The 17,881-nt window shown below is 42.1% G+C and overlaps 1 protein-coding gene across 1 annotated transcript in view; it reads left to right on the forward strand.

Annotated features, from left to right (window-relative positions):
- Positions 1–1,776: 1,776 nt before the first annotated feature.
- The window catches only part of LOC111974013 (smoothelin), an 87,200-nt gene continuing 71,095 nt past the window's right edge, over positions 1,777–17,881 (forward strand). The window contains 1 exon segment of the mRNA XM_070447043.1: positions 1,777–2,268. Within this exon segment, the coding sequence (XP_070303144.1) occupies positions 2,218–2,268 (51 nt within the window). The 5' untranslated portion in view covers positions 1,777–2,217.

The following is a 17,881-nucleotide window of genomic DNA, read 5'->3' on the forward strand; positions in this document are numbered from 1 at the left end:
ATAGTTTGCAGACCATTGACATTCATTTCTTCAGTTCAGTGTTGGCTGTATCCCTCATTTAATAGGTTAAACATCATCTGAATTATACTGAACAAAAATATAATATAACATGCAACTATTTCAAAGATTTGAGTGAGTTAGAGTTCATAAGGAAATCAGTCAGTTTAAATAAATTCATTAGGCCCTAATCTATGGATTTCACATGACTGGGAATACAGATATGCACCTGTTGGCCACAGATATCTTAACAAAAAAAAGGGTAGGGGCATGGATCAGAACCAGTCATTATCTGGTGTGACCACCATTTGCCTCATGCAGTACATCTGCTTCGCGTAGTGTTGATCAGGCTGTTGATTGTGGCCTGTGGAATGTTGTCCCACTCTTCAATGGCTGTGCGAAGTTGCTGGAAATTGGTGGGAACTGGAAAACGCTGTCGATCCAGAGCATCCCAAACATACTCTATGGGTGACATGTCTGGTGAGTATGCAGGCCATGGAAGAAGTGGAATTGTGTACAGATCCTTGKGGCCATGCATCACGATGAAACATGAGGTGAKGACAGATGAATGGCACGACAATGGGCCTCAGGATCTCGTCACGGTATCTCTCTGCATTCAAATTGACATTGATAAAATGCAATTGTGTTCGTTGTCCGTAGCTTATGCCTGCTAATACCATAACCCCACCTACACGAATGGGCACTGTAGCCTAGTGGTTAGAGCGTTAGGCCAGTAACCAAAAAGCTGTCGTTCTGCCCCTGAGCAAGGCAGTCATTCCACTGTTCCCCGGGCGCCGAAGATGTGGATGTCGATTAAGGCAGCTCCCCGCACCTCTGATTGAGAGGTTGGGTTAAATGCGGAAGACACATTTCAGTTGAAGGCATTGTTGTACAACTGACTAGGTATCCCCCTTTCACACGATGCCAGACACATGGTCTGCGGTTGTGAGGCCGGTTGGACGTAGTGCTAAATTCCCTAAAATGACGGAGGCGGCATATGGTAGATAAATGAACATTCTATTCTCAGGCAACAGCTCTGGTGAACATTTCCACAGTCAGCAAGCCAATTGCACGCTCCCTCAACTTTAGACATCTGAGGCATTGTGCTGTTTAATCAGCTTCTTGATATGCCACACCTGTCAAGTGGATGGATTATTTTGGCAAAGAAATGCTCACTAACAGGGATGTAAATATTTGTGTGAAAAATTTGAGAAATAAGCTTTTAGTGCATATGGATCATTTCTAGGATATTTTWGTTCATCTCATGAAACATGGGACCAACACTTTACATATTGTGTTTATATTTTTGTTCAGTGTAAGTCAAAAGTTAAGCGTTGCCTGCTGGTAGTTCACATATTGTTCACTGGTGGGCAGAGTCTACTCATCTATTTCTGCCATTCAGCACCTGAATGTTTACGAAAGAGGTTCATGAGGTTCACATGATATCTAGCCAACGATTCCATCACGTTTAGGCGAAACAATATTTTCCAAGCCAAATATATTATAGCCTACTTTATTGACCATATCTAGTAGATATTGGATTTCAAAATTATTAGATAATATTTATTAAATACATTGTATCTAATAAAGGAAACATAATGATACTGTTTATCTAAATATTTTTGTCCTCTAGCCCTAGTTTTTTTCAGAACGTAATTACGTTTATTACTTATTGATTGTAATAAATACATCTTGACTACCCACGAAGGGCCGCGGTTTTGAATAAGTTATTCAATTGGTCGATGAGTCTTTCAGGGGCGGGGCAGACATCAAATCTAGTGGGATTCCGTATTCAAACTCCTCAAACTCTGGTTCGCTTATTCTAAAAATGTTAGGAGTGAGAGAAAAGTGAAGGAAGCCAGATAGAGTTGAGGTTTTTAAATATGTTTTCCATCTCTAAATCACTCCAATCTTTTTTTATTGACATAATCCAAAAGTTATTTTGAGGCAGGGATTTTCATTGTGATCAGACTCTCATAAATTATTTGTAAAGTTGCTTTGAAGAAACTCCGATTCGAGCAGGTGGAGCATCAATTCGGACTTGGATCTTCTTTTGGGATATAACTGTTTCCAGCATTTCTATGCTACTGGTCTACGTTATTACATTGATAGGTCAGTTATTTGTTTGAAGGACGTTTCCAAAACAAAAGCCTGCYTTTTGTTCGTCGTTGAGTTAGAGCTTTTTACCTTTCACCTGTYATTGTAGCCTAAAGACTGAAAATGTCTGCTGAAAGATATTCAACTTTGGATGAACCGTCGCTTCGGAATCTGGTGAGTATGGTGTGAAATACAAACTGCTTTATTTATCTTGTCTACCTCGGCTCATATAATAACACTTTACTAGAGGCTAATATGAACGTTTTAATTTTTTACACACCTGAGTATAATTGGGCATGGAATCTCAGGTTCTCCCCCAGTACCTATGAAAAGGGAGCCACAATGATTAGCCACAATAGTGGAATCTGCGATTTGCCTTCAAAATAAAAGTCWCGCATTAAGTGATGCAAACGGATACAAATAGTGTAATCATGCCGTATTTGGACTAGAATTATAAATTGGAATGTTACATAATTTAAAATGGAATCCAATTCATTTTACAATAAACAGAACTTTGAAGTCACACTGTGGATGTATTAGACTGCATAATTGTATTGGGGGAATAATTACAGTGTCAGAAAGCATTTACRCCCGTTTACTTTTTCCACATTTTGTTGTTACAGGCTGAATTTAAAATGGATTACATTTAGATTTTGTGCCACTGGCCTACACACACTACCTCCATACTATGAAAGTGCAATTATGAAAACATTTTTATTAGTTAAGTCACAAGTTGCATGGACACACTGTGTGCAATAATGGTGTTTTAACATGATTTTTGAATAACTACCTCATCTATGTACCACACAAATACAGTAAATTGTAAGGTCCCTCAGTCAAGCAGTGCATTTTAAACACAGATTAATCCACAAAGAAAAGGGAGGTTTTACATTGCCTCGCAAAGAAGGGCACCTATTGGTAAAAAAAAAGAGAGAAAGATTTTGAATATCACTTTGAGCAAGGGGAAGTTAACAATACACCCAGTCACTACAAAGATACATGCGTCCTTCCCAGAGTAAGGAAACCACTCARGGATTTCACCATGTAGCCAATGGTGACTTTAAAACAGAGTAGCAGGAGAAGAACCTAAAACACAAGGCTGGAGTTTCTGAGTGGCCTAGTTACAGTTTTGACTTAAATCGTCTTGACAATCAACAGCGATACTTGAAAATGGCTGCCTAGCAATGATCAACATCCAACTCGACAGAGCGTGAATCATTTTTAAAAGAATAATGTGCAAATATTGTACAATCCAGGTGTGCAAAGCTCTTACAGACTTAGCCAGAAAGACTTCCACCTGTAATCACTACTAAAGGTGAGTCTAACATGTATTGCCTCAGGGGTGTGAATACTTATCTAAATGAGATTTGTATATTTAATTTGCAATACATTTACAAAAATGTCTAAAAACAAGTTTTCACTTTCGTTATGGAGTATTGTGTGTAGCTGGGTGATAAATTATATTTAATCCATTTTGAATTCACGCTGTAACACAACAAAATGTGGAATAAGTCAAGGGGTATGAATACTTGCTGAAGGCACCGTCTATGCACTGTACAGCCTTACTCCGTTTCATTGACTCACACTCCATAGGTTTCAGCTTACTCGGTGACACCCACAGAACAACTCTGAAGAGTGTACACAAGTATTAGCGTCGTAGCTCTTATTGCAGGACTTTGACACCACGCTAACCAGTCAGCCTATTATATGTATTGAACATTCATATTGGACTGTACTGCTTTACCTATGGAGTGTGCACCAATGACTATATACAGTTGAAGTTTGAATTTTACATACACCTTAGCCAAATACATTTAAACTCAGTTTCACAATTCCTGACATTTAATCCTAGTGAAAATTCCCTGTCTTAGGTCAGTTAGGATCACCACTTTATTTTAATAATGTGAAATGTCAGAATAATAGTAGAGAGAATGATTTGTTTCAGCTTTTATTTCTTTCATCACATTCCCAGTGGGTCAGAGGTTTACATACACTCAGTTAGTATTTGGTAGCATTGCCTTTAAATTGTTTAACTTGGGTCAAATGTTTCGGGTAGCCTTCCACAAGCTTCCCACAATAAGTTGGGTGAATTTTGTCCCATTCCTCCTGACAGAGCTGGTGTAACTGAGTCAGGTTTGTAGGCCTCCTTGCTTGCACATGCTTTTTCAGTTCTGCCCACAATTCTTTTTATAGGATTGAGGTAAGGGCTTTGTGATGGCCACTCCAATACCTTGACTTTGTTGTCCTTAAGCCATTTTGCCACAACTTTGGAAGTATGCTTGTTCATTGTCCATTTGGAAGACCCATTTGAGACCAAGCTTTAACTTCCTGACTGATGTCTTGATGTTGCTTCAATATATCCACATCATTTTACTTCCTCATGACGCCATCTATTTTGTGAAGTGCACCAGTCCCTCCTGCAGCAAAGCACCCCCACATGATGCTGCCACCCCTGTGCTTCACGGTTGGGATGGTGTTCTTCGGCTTGCAAGCATCCCCCTGTTTCCTCCAAACATAACAATGGTCATTATAGCCAAACAGTTGTATTTTTGTTTCATCAGACCAGAGGACATTAATCCAAAAAGTAAGGTCTGTGTCCCCATCTGCAGTTGCAAACCGTAGTCTGGCTTTTTTATGACAGTTTTGGAGCAGTGGCTTCTTCCTTGCTGAGCGGCCTTTCAGCTTATGTCGATATAGGACTCGTTTTACTGTGGATATAGATACTTTTGTACCTGTTTCCTCCAGCATYTTCACAAGGTCCTTTGCTGYTGTTCTGGGATTGATTTGCACTTTTCRCACCAAAGTACGTTAATCTCTAGGAAACAGAACGAGTCTCCTTCCTGAGTGGTATGATGGCTGCGTGGTCCCATGTTGTTTATACTTGGGTACTATTGTTTATACAGATGAACGTGGTACCTTCAGGCATTTGGAAATTGCTCCCAAGGATGAACCAGACTTGTGGAGGTCTACAATTGTTTTTCCTGAGGTCTTGGCTGATTTTTTTCCCCCCATGATGTCAAGCAAAGAGGCACTGAGTAGGAAGGTAGGCCTTGAAATACATCCACAGGTACCCCTCCAATTGACTACAATGATGGCAATTAGCCTAACCGCAACTTCTAAAGCCATGACAAAGTTTTCTGGAATTTTCCAAGCTGTTTAAAGGCACAGTCAACTTAGTGGTACATAAACTTCTGACTCACTGGAATTGTGATACAGTGAATTATAAGTTAAATAATCTGTCTGTAAACAATTGTTGGAAAAGTTACTTGTGTCATGCACAAAGTAGATGTCCTAACCGACTTGCCAAAACTATAGTTTGTTCACAAGAAATTTGTCGAGGGGTTGAAAAATGAGTTTTAATGACTCCAACCTAAGTGTATGTAAACTTCCGACTTCAACTGTATCCCTCGAACTCAACCCTGGACCTCGAAGCCAGTTCCACTCTAATCAGGGACTGATTTAGACTTGGGACACCAGGTGGGTGCAATTTAATTAACAGGTAGAATAGAAAACCAGTAGGATCTGGACCTCGTAGGGTAAGAGTTGAATACCCCTAGTATATATGAATGGACAATGCCATCAATCACGTGACACCAATTATTGCTATGTGAAGACTCAATAGCGCATTGAAACCAAATTAAGTCGGTTTAGTTGGCGTCTCATTGACTCCAGCCACCCAATCCCATAGACTGTTCTCTCTGCTCCGCAAGCGGTACCGGAGCCGCCTGATACCAAGAGGCTCCTGAACAGCTTTCTATCCCCAAGCCACAAGACTGCTAAAAAGCTAACAAAATGGCTAAACTCACGGTCTGCATTGACCCTCTGTTTTTTGCTCTGACCATACATATTTAACCCTACCACTCCAGTATCCCGGCACATTGTAAATATGGTATTGGCATTGTCCCTGTATATAGCTAGCTTACATTCTCATGTTCTTATTTATATTTATTGTGTTTTTGTTCTTCTTTACTTATTTTATTTTTTATAATACTATAAATTACAGTGTTGAGAAATAGCAAGCAAGAATGACATTTCACTGTGCACGTGACAATTGAAACATAACATGCACAGTTTTAGCTACTCCAGGAAGTTACGTTGCAGGCTAGCTAGTATAAGATGGTGCTGCTGTGGATAGCAGCCGTTTTATTCTATTTAAAAAATAAGAATTTACGCTGAGCCGTACTTTTTTTTTGAACATAATGTCCCCGCCATCATTTCCTATGACCAAAAACAGCTTCTGGACATCAGAACAGTGATCACTAACCTCGATTTGGATGACAATTTCTACGAGTCGTCAGCTCTGGACGTTCTGCTTATTCCGGACCAGGCCCTAATACCCAAGACTCTAAAGAGGAAACAACGGCGCAAGAGATGCAAATGAGCCGGCATCCTGATGTGACTATGTTGGCGAGCAAATAAACTGCCTCTACCCACTGTTCTATTGGCGAACGTACCATCATTAGAGGACTAACTGGACGAGCTCTGCTTGAGACTATCCTGTCAACAGGTCCTGAAGAACTGTAATATTCTGTTTTTCTGAGTTGTGGCTGAACAAGGACATGGATAATATACATCCCTGTTTTTTTTTTCATGCCTTGTCTAGACCGGACAGAAGCCTCTGGGAGGGGTGTATCTCTTTGTTAACAGCTGGTGCGCAATCTAATGTTAAGGAAGTCTTGAGTTTTTGCTCGCCTAAGTTAGAATACCTCATGATAAGCTGCAGACCATACTATTTACCAAGAATTGTCATATGTTTTTGTAGCTGTCTATTTACCTCGCATGTCAAACTCATTCCACGGAGGGGCGAGCGTTTGCAGGTTTTCGCTCCACCCTTGTACTTGATTGATTGATTGAATTAAGGTTATTAATTAGTAAGGAACTCCCCTCCCCGGGTTGTTTAACCCGCAGACACTCGGCCCTCTGTGAAATTAGTTTGACACCYCTGATTTACCACCACAAATCGATGTTGAGCACACACATTCCTCAATGCACCCCTTGACCCCTTAGGATGCATGTATTTGTAGCAGTTTGAGCTACTGGTTCTAGAGTCTAGACACCCATTTAGAAGTATTTTAGCCAAATTGGTATTGCCTTGCTGAACACTAACAGACAGTACCTTTTTAAAAATCCCAGTTGCGGTAGAGGTGACATGACAGACAATGTTGCTCAACAGGCTTAGTCATAAAAGCTTCCAGACAGAAATGCTGATGGACAGGACACCGAGAGACGGGCCTTAATGGTGTTTACTTAAAGGCCCAGAGCAGTCAGCATTCAGTTTTCCTGTGTTTCATATGATATTGTACAACAGCTGATGACACCAACTGTCAAAGTGTGTTATTTGCTGATAATTGCTGGTTAAAAATACAATCTRYRYAGATTGTATCAGCAGGTTTGCATGGGGGAGAGTTCTGGCTTTTCATGGTGACATCACCATGCGATAAATTGGTTAATAGACCAATAAGAAAGAGTTCCAAACCTCTCTCCYAATAGTTTTCAGCTTTCCCCTCCCCACTCAAACCACCCCGACATTCCTTGCAAATGTCTTGCTTGAAAAAGTGTTTTGCTAAAAAGCCATTTTTGCCAATCTTTTTAAAATGGAAATCTGTTACAGTAAAGTACTTCATTTTTTCCCAGAAAATATGTRATATTGATATAAAAATYGCTGCATTGGGCCTTTAAGAAAACTGCCGTAACATTAGTGTCTTATGCCTCATAACACCTGTCTGTGTGTGATCATTGGAGATGTATTAGGCACCTGGGCCTTATCAGACACTCTTACTCTCTGTATCTCCCACACACATACAACCACACACATACAACCATAAAACCAACTACTGTACACACTTCTACACTTCCACACTCAAGGGTTGTTGAGGACCATTACACCTTGGAATGAGGAAGGTATAACTGCTCTATTTCCAGCATGTATTTGAGGAACACAATATTACATCAGTCATATCAGTATTTAAGTCACAGGTAATAATCCCCCAGTGACATCTGATACTGCTGAAAAAGAGAGAATCCCTGCCTTGTCTAGTGCTGTTCTATGCTGCTATGCTGGTAAAACACTTAACATCTGGGCTAGCTGAGGTCAGTTTGATTAGCTGGCCAGCTATCAGATGGGGCTCAAGTTCTCCTTTTGTGGCAAGAAATAATGCTCAGGGTTGTTATCATTATAGGCCACTTTCCCAAGAATTGGTGTTCCGATACAAACACAGTCTGTCTACACGAAAAAGCAAAAAGGCCATCTTAAAATAACGTTATGATTTGCACTGTTAAAATTGCTCATTTTGGTAGAGGAATGCAAGCTGTTTGTGCAGAGGCGGATAGGGGTGTGATGATTTGTTGACCTGCTGAGGCTTATTTGATATATTTTCCTGGATACCATGACTCATGAATCCCCTTCAGAAATATCAGATGGGAGKTATTGTCTGGGCAGGGACAGTGTTACTTTATCCTCGTAAATCTCGAGAGGGCAAACTTTTACCACAGGCAGGAATCTGACAGAGTGTAAASAGTACTAACGTAATATTCCCTCTCATGACTTTCTTTAATGTCCTCAGCTTGAAAAKGATCTGAATTCAGTATGGACTATATATGGAATAGTTAGGCACGGGAATATGCACATCTGTAGCTTTAATCGTTTTTCCTCTTCGCACTTCCACACTTCSCGCGCCTTTGTTCTTGACTGATTATATTTCCCAAATGAAAGGTGTATGTATTTTCCAGGATGGGAAGAAGATTGGAGGTTTACAAAATGTTGATCACAACACAGCAGAGGAGGAATTGGAGGAACCTTTCTATACAAATGTAAACCCATGAGCCAGTAGAACAAAAGTAGACTGACAGTGAAGGAAAATATACCTTAAGGAATATACAATATCGACTGAACAAAAATTTAAACGCAACAGGTAAAGTGCTGGTCCCATGTTTCATGAGCTGAAATAAAATATCCCACAAATGTTCCATACGCACAAAAAGTTAATTTCTCTCAAATGTGCACAAGTTTGTTAGTGAGWATTTCTCCTTTGCCAAGATAACCCATCCACCTGACAGGTGTGGCATATCAACAAGCTGATTAAACAGAATGATCATTACACAGGTGCACCTTGTGCTGGGGACAATAAAAGGCCACTAAAATGTGCAGTTTTGTCACACAGCACAATCCCACAGATGTCTCAAGTTTTGAGGTAGTGTGGAATTGGCATGCTGACTTCAGGAATGTGCACCAGAGCTTTTGCCATATAATGTAATGTTAATTTATCAACCATAAGCTGCCTCCAACATTGTTTTAGAAAATTTGGCAGTACGTTCAACCCGGCCCCACGTGTAACCACGCCAGCCCAGGACCTCCACATCCGGCTTCTTCACCTGCTGGAACATCTGAGACCAGCCACCTGGACAGTTGATAAAACTGTGGGCTTGCAAAACAGAAGAATTTTGGCACAAACTGTCATAAACCGTCTAAGGGAAGCTCATCTGCGTGCTCGTCGTACTCACCAGGGTCTTGACCTGACTGCAGTTCTGTGTCGTAACCAACTTCAGTGGGCAAATGCTAACCTCCGATGGCCACTGGCATGCTGAAGTGTGCTCTTCATGGATGAAGAGCACACTTCAGCATGCCNCACTTCAGCATGCCAGTGGGCACACGTCGTGTGGGCGTCGTGTGGGCGAGCAGTTTTCCGATGTCAACGTTGTGAACAGAGTGTCCCATGGTGGCTTTGGTGTTATGGAATGGGCATAAGCTACGGACAACGAACACAATTGCATTTTATCGATGGCAATTTGAATGCACAGAGATACCGTGATGAGATCCTGAGGCCCATTGTTATGCCATTCATCCACTGTCATCACCTTATGTTCCAGCATGATAATGCACGGCCCCATGTCGCAAGGATCTGTACACAATTCCTAGAAGCTGAAAATGTCCCAGTTCTTCCATGGCCTGCATACTCACCAGACATGTCACCCATTGAGCATGTTTGGGATGCTCTAGAATGACGTGTGCGCCAGTACGTTCCAGTTCCCACCAATATCCAGCAACTTTGCACAGACATTGAAGAGGAGTGGGACAATATTCCACAGGCCACAATCAACAGCCTGATCAACTCTATGCGAAGGAGATGTTGCATGAGGCAAATGGTGATACCTTTCTTTAAGGTATGCATCTGTTGGTGACAGATCTGTATTCCTAGTGAATTTATTTCAATTTGAATGATTTCATTATATGAACTTTAACTCAGTAAAATATTTGAAATTGTTGCATTTATGTTTTTGTTCAGTGTAGTAGATACATTTGGTGTATTTAGGCAGATAATGGCCATTATAATCACATAATAATAGACCCCAGTGCAGTATGTATGGGGCTGAGTTAGGCCTTCACTGGTGCCTAGCTCCCGCTGCCCCCCCCCCCCATCTTGGTTGTGACCACAAACAAGGGTCGCAGAGCTCCCAGACCCCCCCTGAGCTCTACAAAGACGCTTGATGTTTTAAGTGTCACTTTTTTCCATGGAAGAATCATCTCCAAAGGAAACAAAAGGCTGTCTGGGGCTTATTGCTCCAGTTGAGTTGGTTATATGGAGGTCTGATCTGATTTGGCCCTGCTGCTGGAGAGAAGGATGAATGGCGCCAAATGTTTTTTTTTTTTTTTTCAGCTGAATTTTTTTCTCTCCCAATAAAAGATGGCCCACAGCATCCAAAGGTCTGTTTTTAAAAAGACTCCAGCAGCAGGGTAGCAGTTTGTAAACATAGGATTTGTAACATGTTGCTACTCAGGAAGATGGTAAAAAAAGCCATTGACAAGAATTTAACGGTAGAACTGTGATTGGCCTATATTTACAACAGGCACTGTGGAGTGCGGGGTGTGGTTGATACAAAAACACATTTGGAATAACCTCACACACACACACTAACGGTACTTATCTCATGAATACTCTTGCATTCAGTTCACTGCCAGCTGCCTGCCTGCTGGTATAGTGCTCATTTGTTCCCCTCCACAGCAACCAGGAATAAACTTTTCAGTTGGACTCAGCTCCTTGAACACACACACAATCAGTTGGTGTCCTCTCTGGCTTTTTGACACCAAACTACTGGAGGCTGATTCTGAGAGCTTAACTACATCTGTCTAGTGTGAAATGCAGAAAAGAAGGCCATGGTCACAGAGCAGTGACAATTGCTAGGGTCAAGATTCCTTTGAAAACATGTCCCCTAATACTCATAAATGAACATGGTTTCCTTGCGATTTTTCATTTGTGACCTGAGTGTTTGTGCTGATCTGAAATATTTATGAAAGCAGTAGGGGGGAAACGCTAAACTTGTTATTGCTATATCTTTCATAATTAGCTGCCCCAAAGGAAAGAAAAAAGGAAGCTGTTTAAGAAAGTTGGGAAACAGACATGTTTTTTTCCGCCAATAGTCCCCATAGAGCCATTTTCTGATTACAAGCAAGTGTCACTTTCGAGTGATGTGCACATCCCGGCACCAAAAAGCTCTGTAGCAGGATAGCTAATGCTAAAGTCAGGACCTTGATAAACTTAAAGATCCACTATGCAAAAATTGCTCCGCCATTTCCTAGTTGCAAAAATTTGAATAGTTCACATAATTTCAGTTTTCTGTGACCAAAACAAGCAAGTATAGTGTAGAGAATCATTGTACCATTTTAAACCACTGTGAAAAATATTTTTCATAATCCAAAATATTGCAATTTGAGCTGTTTGAAGCTGGTGTACAAACACAAAAACTAAACTTAAGAAAGGGAAGCATAGACATAGTGGATATAAAACAGATCAACTGCTTCTTAGACTTTCTTTTTTAAATGTAACCTTTATTTAACTAGGCAAGTCAGTTAAGATCAAATTCTTATTTACAATGATGGCCTACCAGGGAACGGTGGGTTAACTGCCTTGTTCAGGGGCAGAACGACAGAGTTTTACCTTGTCAGCTCGTGGATTCGATCCAGCAACCTTTCGGTTACTGGACCAACACTCTAACCACTGAGCTACCTGCCACCCCAAAGAGAATGATAGATCTAATACACCCATTTCTATGTTAATTTGCATAAGCTGCAATTTGAAGTTGCGTTTGATCGTATCAAAACAAAGATGTTTCTGATGACAACTTTTCATTTGAACCTTTCCACGCGGCTGGGAATATAATAACCCATGATATTAAATAARCAGTGACCCAGTTTTTCAGTTAAGCTGGTTACTAGCTAGCTGTGTATGATTATTAGTCATTATGCTCTAAGCTGTGAGCCAATGTGACAGACCTGTAGGATGGGCCAGCCCACGGGTGTTTTAGACAGGGGTACTATCAGTGCTGTGATCCCCTCCCTCTTGCCAGGGGCTGCTTTGTCACACCAGCACAGGAGGCAGGGCGCACCTGCTCACTCACATGAGATTGACAGTCTGACAGATCCCTGGCGTCAAGCAGCCTTCCCACCCTCTCTGCGATGCTTTGACCCTGCAGCGGTTACTCTCTCCCTCCTTCCTTCTGTGCTCTAGCCTGTGTGCAGGTGATCATCTGACCACTTAGTTAACAAACCTTTTATATCTTATCTCTGAAGTTCGGCTAATTAGCTTAAGATAGTGTACAAGCTTGGGCATTGAGCTCAACTTTCCCTTTGAACTGATGTTGGTGTTAAGATGGCACTTTCTGTGTCTCTAGTGCCAGATTTACAATACAGGGCTATTAGATTTTCTTTTCACATTGTCCTTGCCAGCATAAATCCAGCAACTATGGGATACGCCTAACCAGGCCAGTCCAGTGCAGCTCGGTTCTGTTTTGCTCAGTGGCGTGAAAAGCGTATTAATCTGTATTGTGTTTTGTGACCGTGATGCATTTTTCGTCACTGGATAAAGGGAAGGAGGATACCTAGTCAGTTGTACAACTGAATGCATTCATCTGAAATGTGTCTTCCTCATTTAACCCCACCCCTCTGATAGACATGATTGATATGAGGTCTCTCTGTCCCAGGCGCCATGTGGGCYGGTCAGCCGTGTAGGATGTCCTGCATGGTGATTTGTGACTGGGCTTGCAGGCTCTGTGACCCACCATTTCTCTCCAGCGAGAGATTCACATGTTAAAAATAGAGTAATTACACTGTGTGGTTCAGGTCCGGCGATATATGGGACCCCTGGGCTGGAGGTTTATGGCTCTCTGGGCCTTTCTCTGTGTTGACAGGGGCTTGGGAGGTAAAGAGTGGAGAGAAGGAATGGGTTTGTTTTGGAGACTCACACACCAGTCCCATGTCCTCAGGTCCCAAGAGGCCTGCTCGGGAAATGCCAGCTCCATCATCAGAGAAAATTGGAAGAATTACACAGAATTATAAAGTCAGTCTTTATTTATATATGTTTTAGATAAAAGTGGGTATTCTGTTTTCATGTTTGTCTTTCGCAGTAAGTCTGTTACATCCAGAGGCCAAGATTTTGGTTACAGCACACTGGCATTGGAAGGATAGAAATTCATTTTTGACTGAAGCCAACCTTTTGAGGCATCAAGAAAACCAGCCCTGCCCTGGTTTCCCTTCTGAGGGGCTGTAAGAGGCTGAGGGAAGATGGTGTAGTTAATACTCACGTGTTTTCCAAGTAGGCTCCGGATTCAAGCTGCTGCATGCCTTACAGATACTCTCACAGCTCCAGGCTGACACGCACGCGTGCGCGGATAGGATTCCAGGTAGTGTCCGAGCAGAAACCATCGAGTCTTAGTTTACACCAACCCAGTAAACTGCTGATTAGTAGCTGAAATTACCTTTGACCTCTATGGCTGTTTAGAACGTTTTATGGCTGGTGTTTTCCTCACCCAGAGTGAGCAAAGCTGTAAATTATGTGAGCAGAGTTCAGACGGCAGACGTGATTCTCCACTGGACCTGTTGTCATTCTCAGGCGTTACTAGTCACTTTATGTTGGACAGAGCGCCTCTATTATTATTCCGATTCTCAAGTAGAACAAATGTATTCTCTACCTAGTGACCACTGTCTTACATCAGACAATGCCCAATGACTGTGTTGTCATTGGACTTGTGTGTGACAGCCACAATGCTTTGTCCCACTACTTAACTGACAACAGTGTATCACGTCATTGACTGACAGCAGTGTGGTGGTGGTGTCGTACATACGCTCTGACTATAACGTTAGAACACACTGGAACCAGAGCCAGCGAGATAAGGCAGAGCATATTTATTTGTTAAGATGGGACATTTCTGTCTCTGACAAGTGCTTAAAATAGTATTTTTGGCCCAGAAGTGGTGAGAAAAAATGCAATGAACTTTGAGATGGGCTATATTTATAGTAAGGGTTATTTTTAGTCCATTGTATTGCACAATGTTTTTGATACAAGAACAATCGCTTTGAGTAAATATAGTATGGATGTTTAGTTTCATTTATTAAATATACTATGTGCTGTAGACTTATGTATTAATTGAAACAAAATACCATGATATTCAGTCAAATATAKTCTATTTGTAAATCGTGACTCCTTGAAAACCATAAGTGTACATGAAGTTCTTTGTATATTGGCAACAGAATAAGTTCTGTTACCCATTTGTCCTGCAGTTCCTGGAGCGGTAACAGGAAAAGACCAGGCTTGAGTGATAAATTGAGGCTTTGGTCCCTTTCACTACCTGTCTCTCGGTGCTCTGGATATCTGTGTGTATGTGTGCCTCCCAGTCTGACTATGCTTGCTGCAGTTCGGTGCAGTGTTGACAGACTAAAGGGAGGACATCCAGAAAGCTGCAGGTTGAAAAGCAAGAGAGACCTCTACACAGCTGGTCTCTTCTGCAAGACTCTTAACCTGAACCACATCTGTAAGTGGCCAATGCATAACGGCATGTAATAATAAAACATATGTATAATCCCTCTTGAGAGAGGGGTGTCAGACAAGCTCTTAAATCCTAATTGATAGGTTAGTTAGCACTAGATCTTAGAGATATTCCACTGTCAGGGCTCAGCCCTGGTCTGGTCTGGCTCTATAAAGTGAAGCAGCAGGCAGGACTTTGGGGGCTGCTCCCTGCTTGTCTGCAGCAACACCCAGTCAAACGGAAAGCTCTGGATAAGGGATTTTCTTCTCCTAGACGGATGGATAGGGACCTGGTTTGGCCCAGTGTTCCCAGTCTGACTTCATGCTTTGGGGGTGTTGAGTTTGGAAAAAAATGTCTGTCTTCTGCTTCCTCTGGCAAATACCTGCRTCAGATTCATGGAGCAGGTGTTGTGATCCCAGTGGGGACATTMAACAGATATTTAGAGTCCTGTGTGACAACCCTCAGCCAGCCGTTGTCAGTGACTGCTGGTCCCCCAGCTGCCCTCTCCCTTCAGCCTGGCCATGACAGCCCTGACACTCCATGCCCAGCCAGCCTGGAAACTTATTGCATTTGTGGGGGGAAATGATGATGGATGCAGAACTCTCCCCTGTCCTCTATTACAATATCTTKTCTCTTTTCATCACTTCTAGGATCATCTTTGGCTATAGCTCCTTAGCAGCTCTCCTCTCTTCCACCAGGAGCTGTATATCAGACAGGCCTGTAAAGATCATCTCCAGGTGTAAGATGGGGATTTGCAGACCCCTTGTGACACACCACACACATAGTGATGTCATGGTCTCTACCCTCACTTGCCATAACCAATGTCAAGCATAACTTATTAACATGAAAAAACTTTTGCAAAAGAAGCCATCGTCAAAACTAAAAACAAACCGGACAGACAGGCTAGTTATTTACAGACAGGGAGAGAGTGAAAGCACATAACTGTGGTTTTAGCCTTCCTGTCTGGAATCCCTCAGGATAGAGGCATTTCCTGAGATCCACCAAAGATGTCCTCGAGCGGATGTTGATATTTTCCTTTCCTTGTTACAGTGTTTAAAATGGTGGCGCTCCCTAAATAAACACAGCTGATTTGTAGATTGTGTTTTTTTTTCGGTCTGCCTGCCACTCTCTGCTCCTATCCATGTTGCGGTGGAGGAGAGGAGGAGGCTGGACTCACTGGGTTTATGGATCCAGCTGATCACCATGTTCCAGTTCTAGAACCTTCCAGTGTGCTACAATCACTGTGTTCCATCCCATGGTACTTGCCTCCGTGATTACGACAAACAAGTCATTCATGCAGAGCAACCCATCAGTTGGTCCAAGTTGCCGTGCTCTGGGACTTTAGAGTGGACAACGTCAGCAAGAGTTAAGAACCAGGCCAGCTTAGAAAGCTAATGTGACATGGTGTACAATGACGTTCTTTACAAAGATGAGGGGTCCTTTCCCTTTCTTTTGTGCCTGTTCACTCCTCTAATGTAAAGCCATGATGACAACATTAATACGTTGCTCTAAGCTGCGTGTAGTTGTGAACTTGGCAATACGTTTAAGATCACGTCGTCATGAACTCCCATCTCATGTGCTGCACAATACGTTTAAGATCAGGTATGGAGATAATGGTCAGAAGAAAACGATATCAACAAAGCAAATGGAAACYGAGAACATGGTGATTTTGAGTGGGAGGCAGAAGATTGACGCCGGTGAAGATGAATAGATATCGAAGACAAACTAGGCAGGTCTGAAATGTCTTTACTTGGATTGGATAAGGATATATAGAGGATATTGGACTGGACAATGAATGCTAGTTTGATATTTGAGGGAGGAAAATTAACATGAGATATCAAGATTTTATGTTAAAAACAAAGAGATGGTTGAAATCACTGAGGGAGGTGCAGAAGACTGAGGGAGAGGACAGTGAATGTGAAAATGTCTGAGCGTTGTAGGGATGGGGATATGGCATGGAATAGAACCGTGTATCCTTGAACTCTCTTAGTTTGCCTGTAYACCAGAGGAGGCTGGTGAAAGGAGCCATCCTTTTTAGAGAGTTGGTCCAGATCACGTGAACCATGTTTTCATTGGACATACATTATTTAGAAAGTCTATACCCCCCTTGGATTTCTTCACATTTTGTGTTACAAAGTGGTATTAAAATGGATTTAATTGTCTTTTTTTTGGTCAACTATCTACACAGAATACTCATGTCAAAGTGGAAGACAAATTCTATAATTAGAATATGAATWAAAAAAATTAACTAATATACACTACATGACAAAGTGTGTGGACAAATGCTTGTCGAACATCTCATTCCAAAATCATGGGCATTAATGTGCAGTTGGTCTCTCCTTTGCTGCTATAACAGCTTCCACTCTTTTGGGAAGGCTTTCCATGAGATTTTGGAACATTGCTGCGGGCACATAGGCCTGGCTAGCAGTCGGCATTCCAATTAATCCCAAAGGTGTTCGATGGGGTTGAGGTCAGGGCTCTGTGCATGCCAGTTAAGTTTTTCCACACCGATCTTGACAAACCATTTCTGTATGGACCTCGCTTTGTGCATGGGGGCATTGTCATGCTGAAACAGGAAAGGCCTTCCCCAAACTGTTGCCACAAATTTGGAAGCACAGAATCGTCTAGAATGTCATTGTACGCTGTAGCGTCAAGATTTCCCTTCACTGGAACTAAGGGGCCTAGTCCGATCCATGAAAAACAGACCCAGACCATTATTCCTCCTCCACCAAACTTTACAGTTGGCACTATGCCTTGGGGCAGGTATTCGTCCGTCGGACTGCCAGATAGTGAAGCGTGTTTCATCACTCCAGAGATCGCATTTCCACTGCTCCAGAGTCCAATGGTGGCAAGCTTTACAGCACTCCAGTCGACGCGTGGCATTGCACATGTTGATCTTAGGCTTGTGTGCGGCTGCTCGGCCATGGAAACCCATTTCATGAAGCTCCAGACGAACAGTTCTTGTGCAGACGTTGCTTCCTGAGGCAGTTTG

The sequence above is a fragment of the Salvelinus sp. IW2-2015 genome, linkage group LG15 (genome assembly GCF_002910315.2).
Source record: "Salvelinus sp. IW2-2015 linkage group LG15, ASM291031v2, whole genome shotgun sequence".
NCBI classification, from domain to species: Eukaryota; Metazoa; Chordata; class Actinopteri; order Salmoniformes; family Salmonidae; genus Salvelinus; species Salvelinus sp. IW2-2015.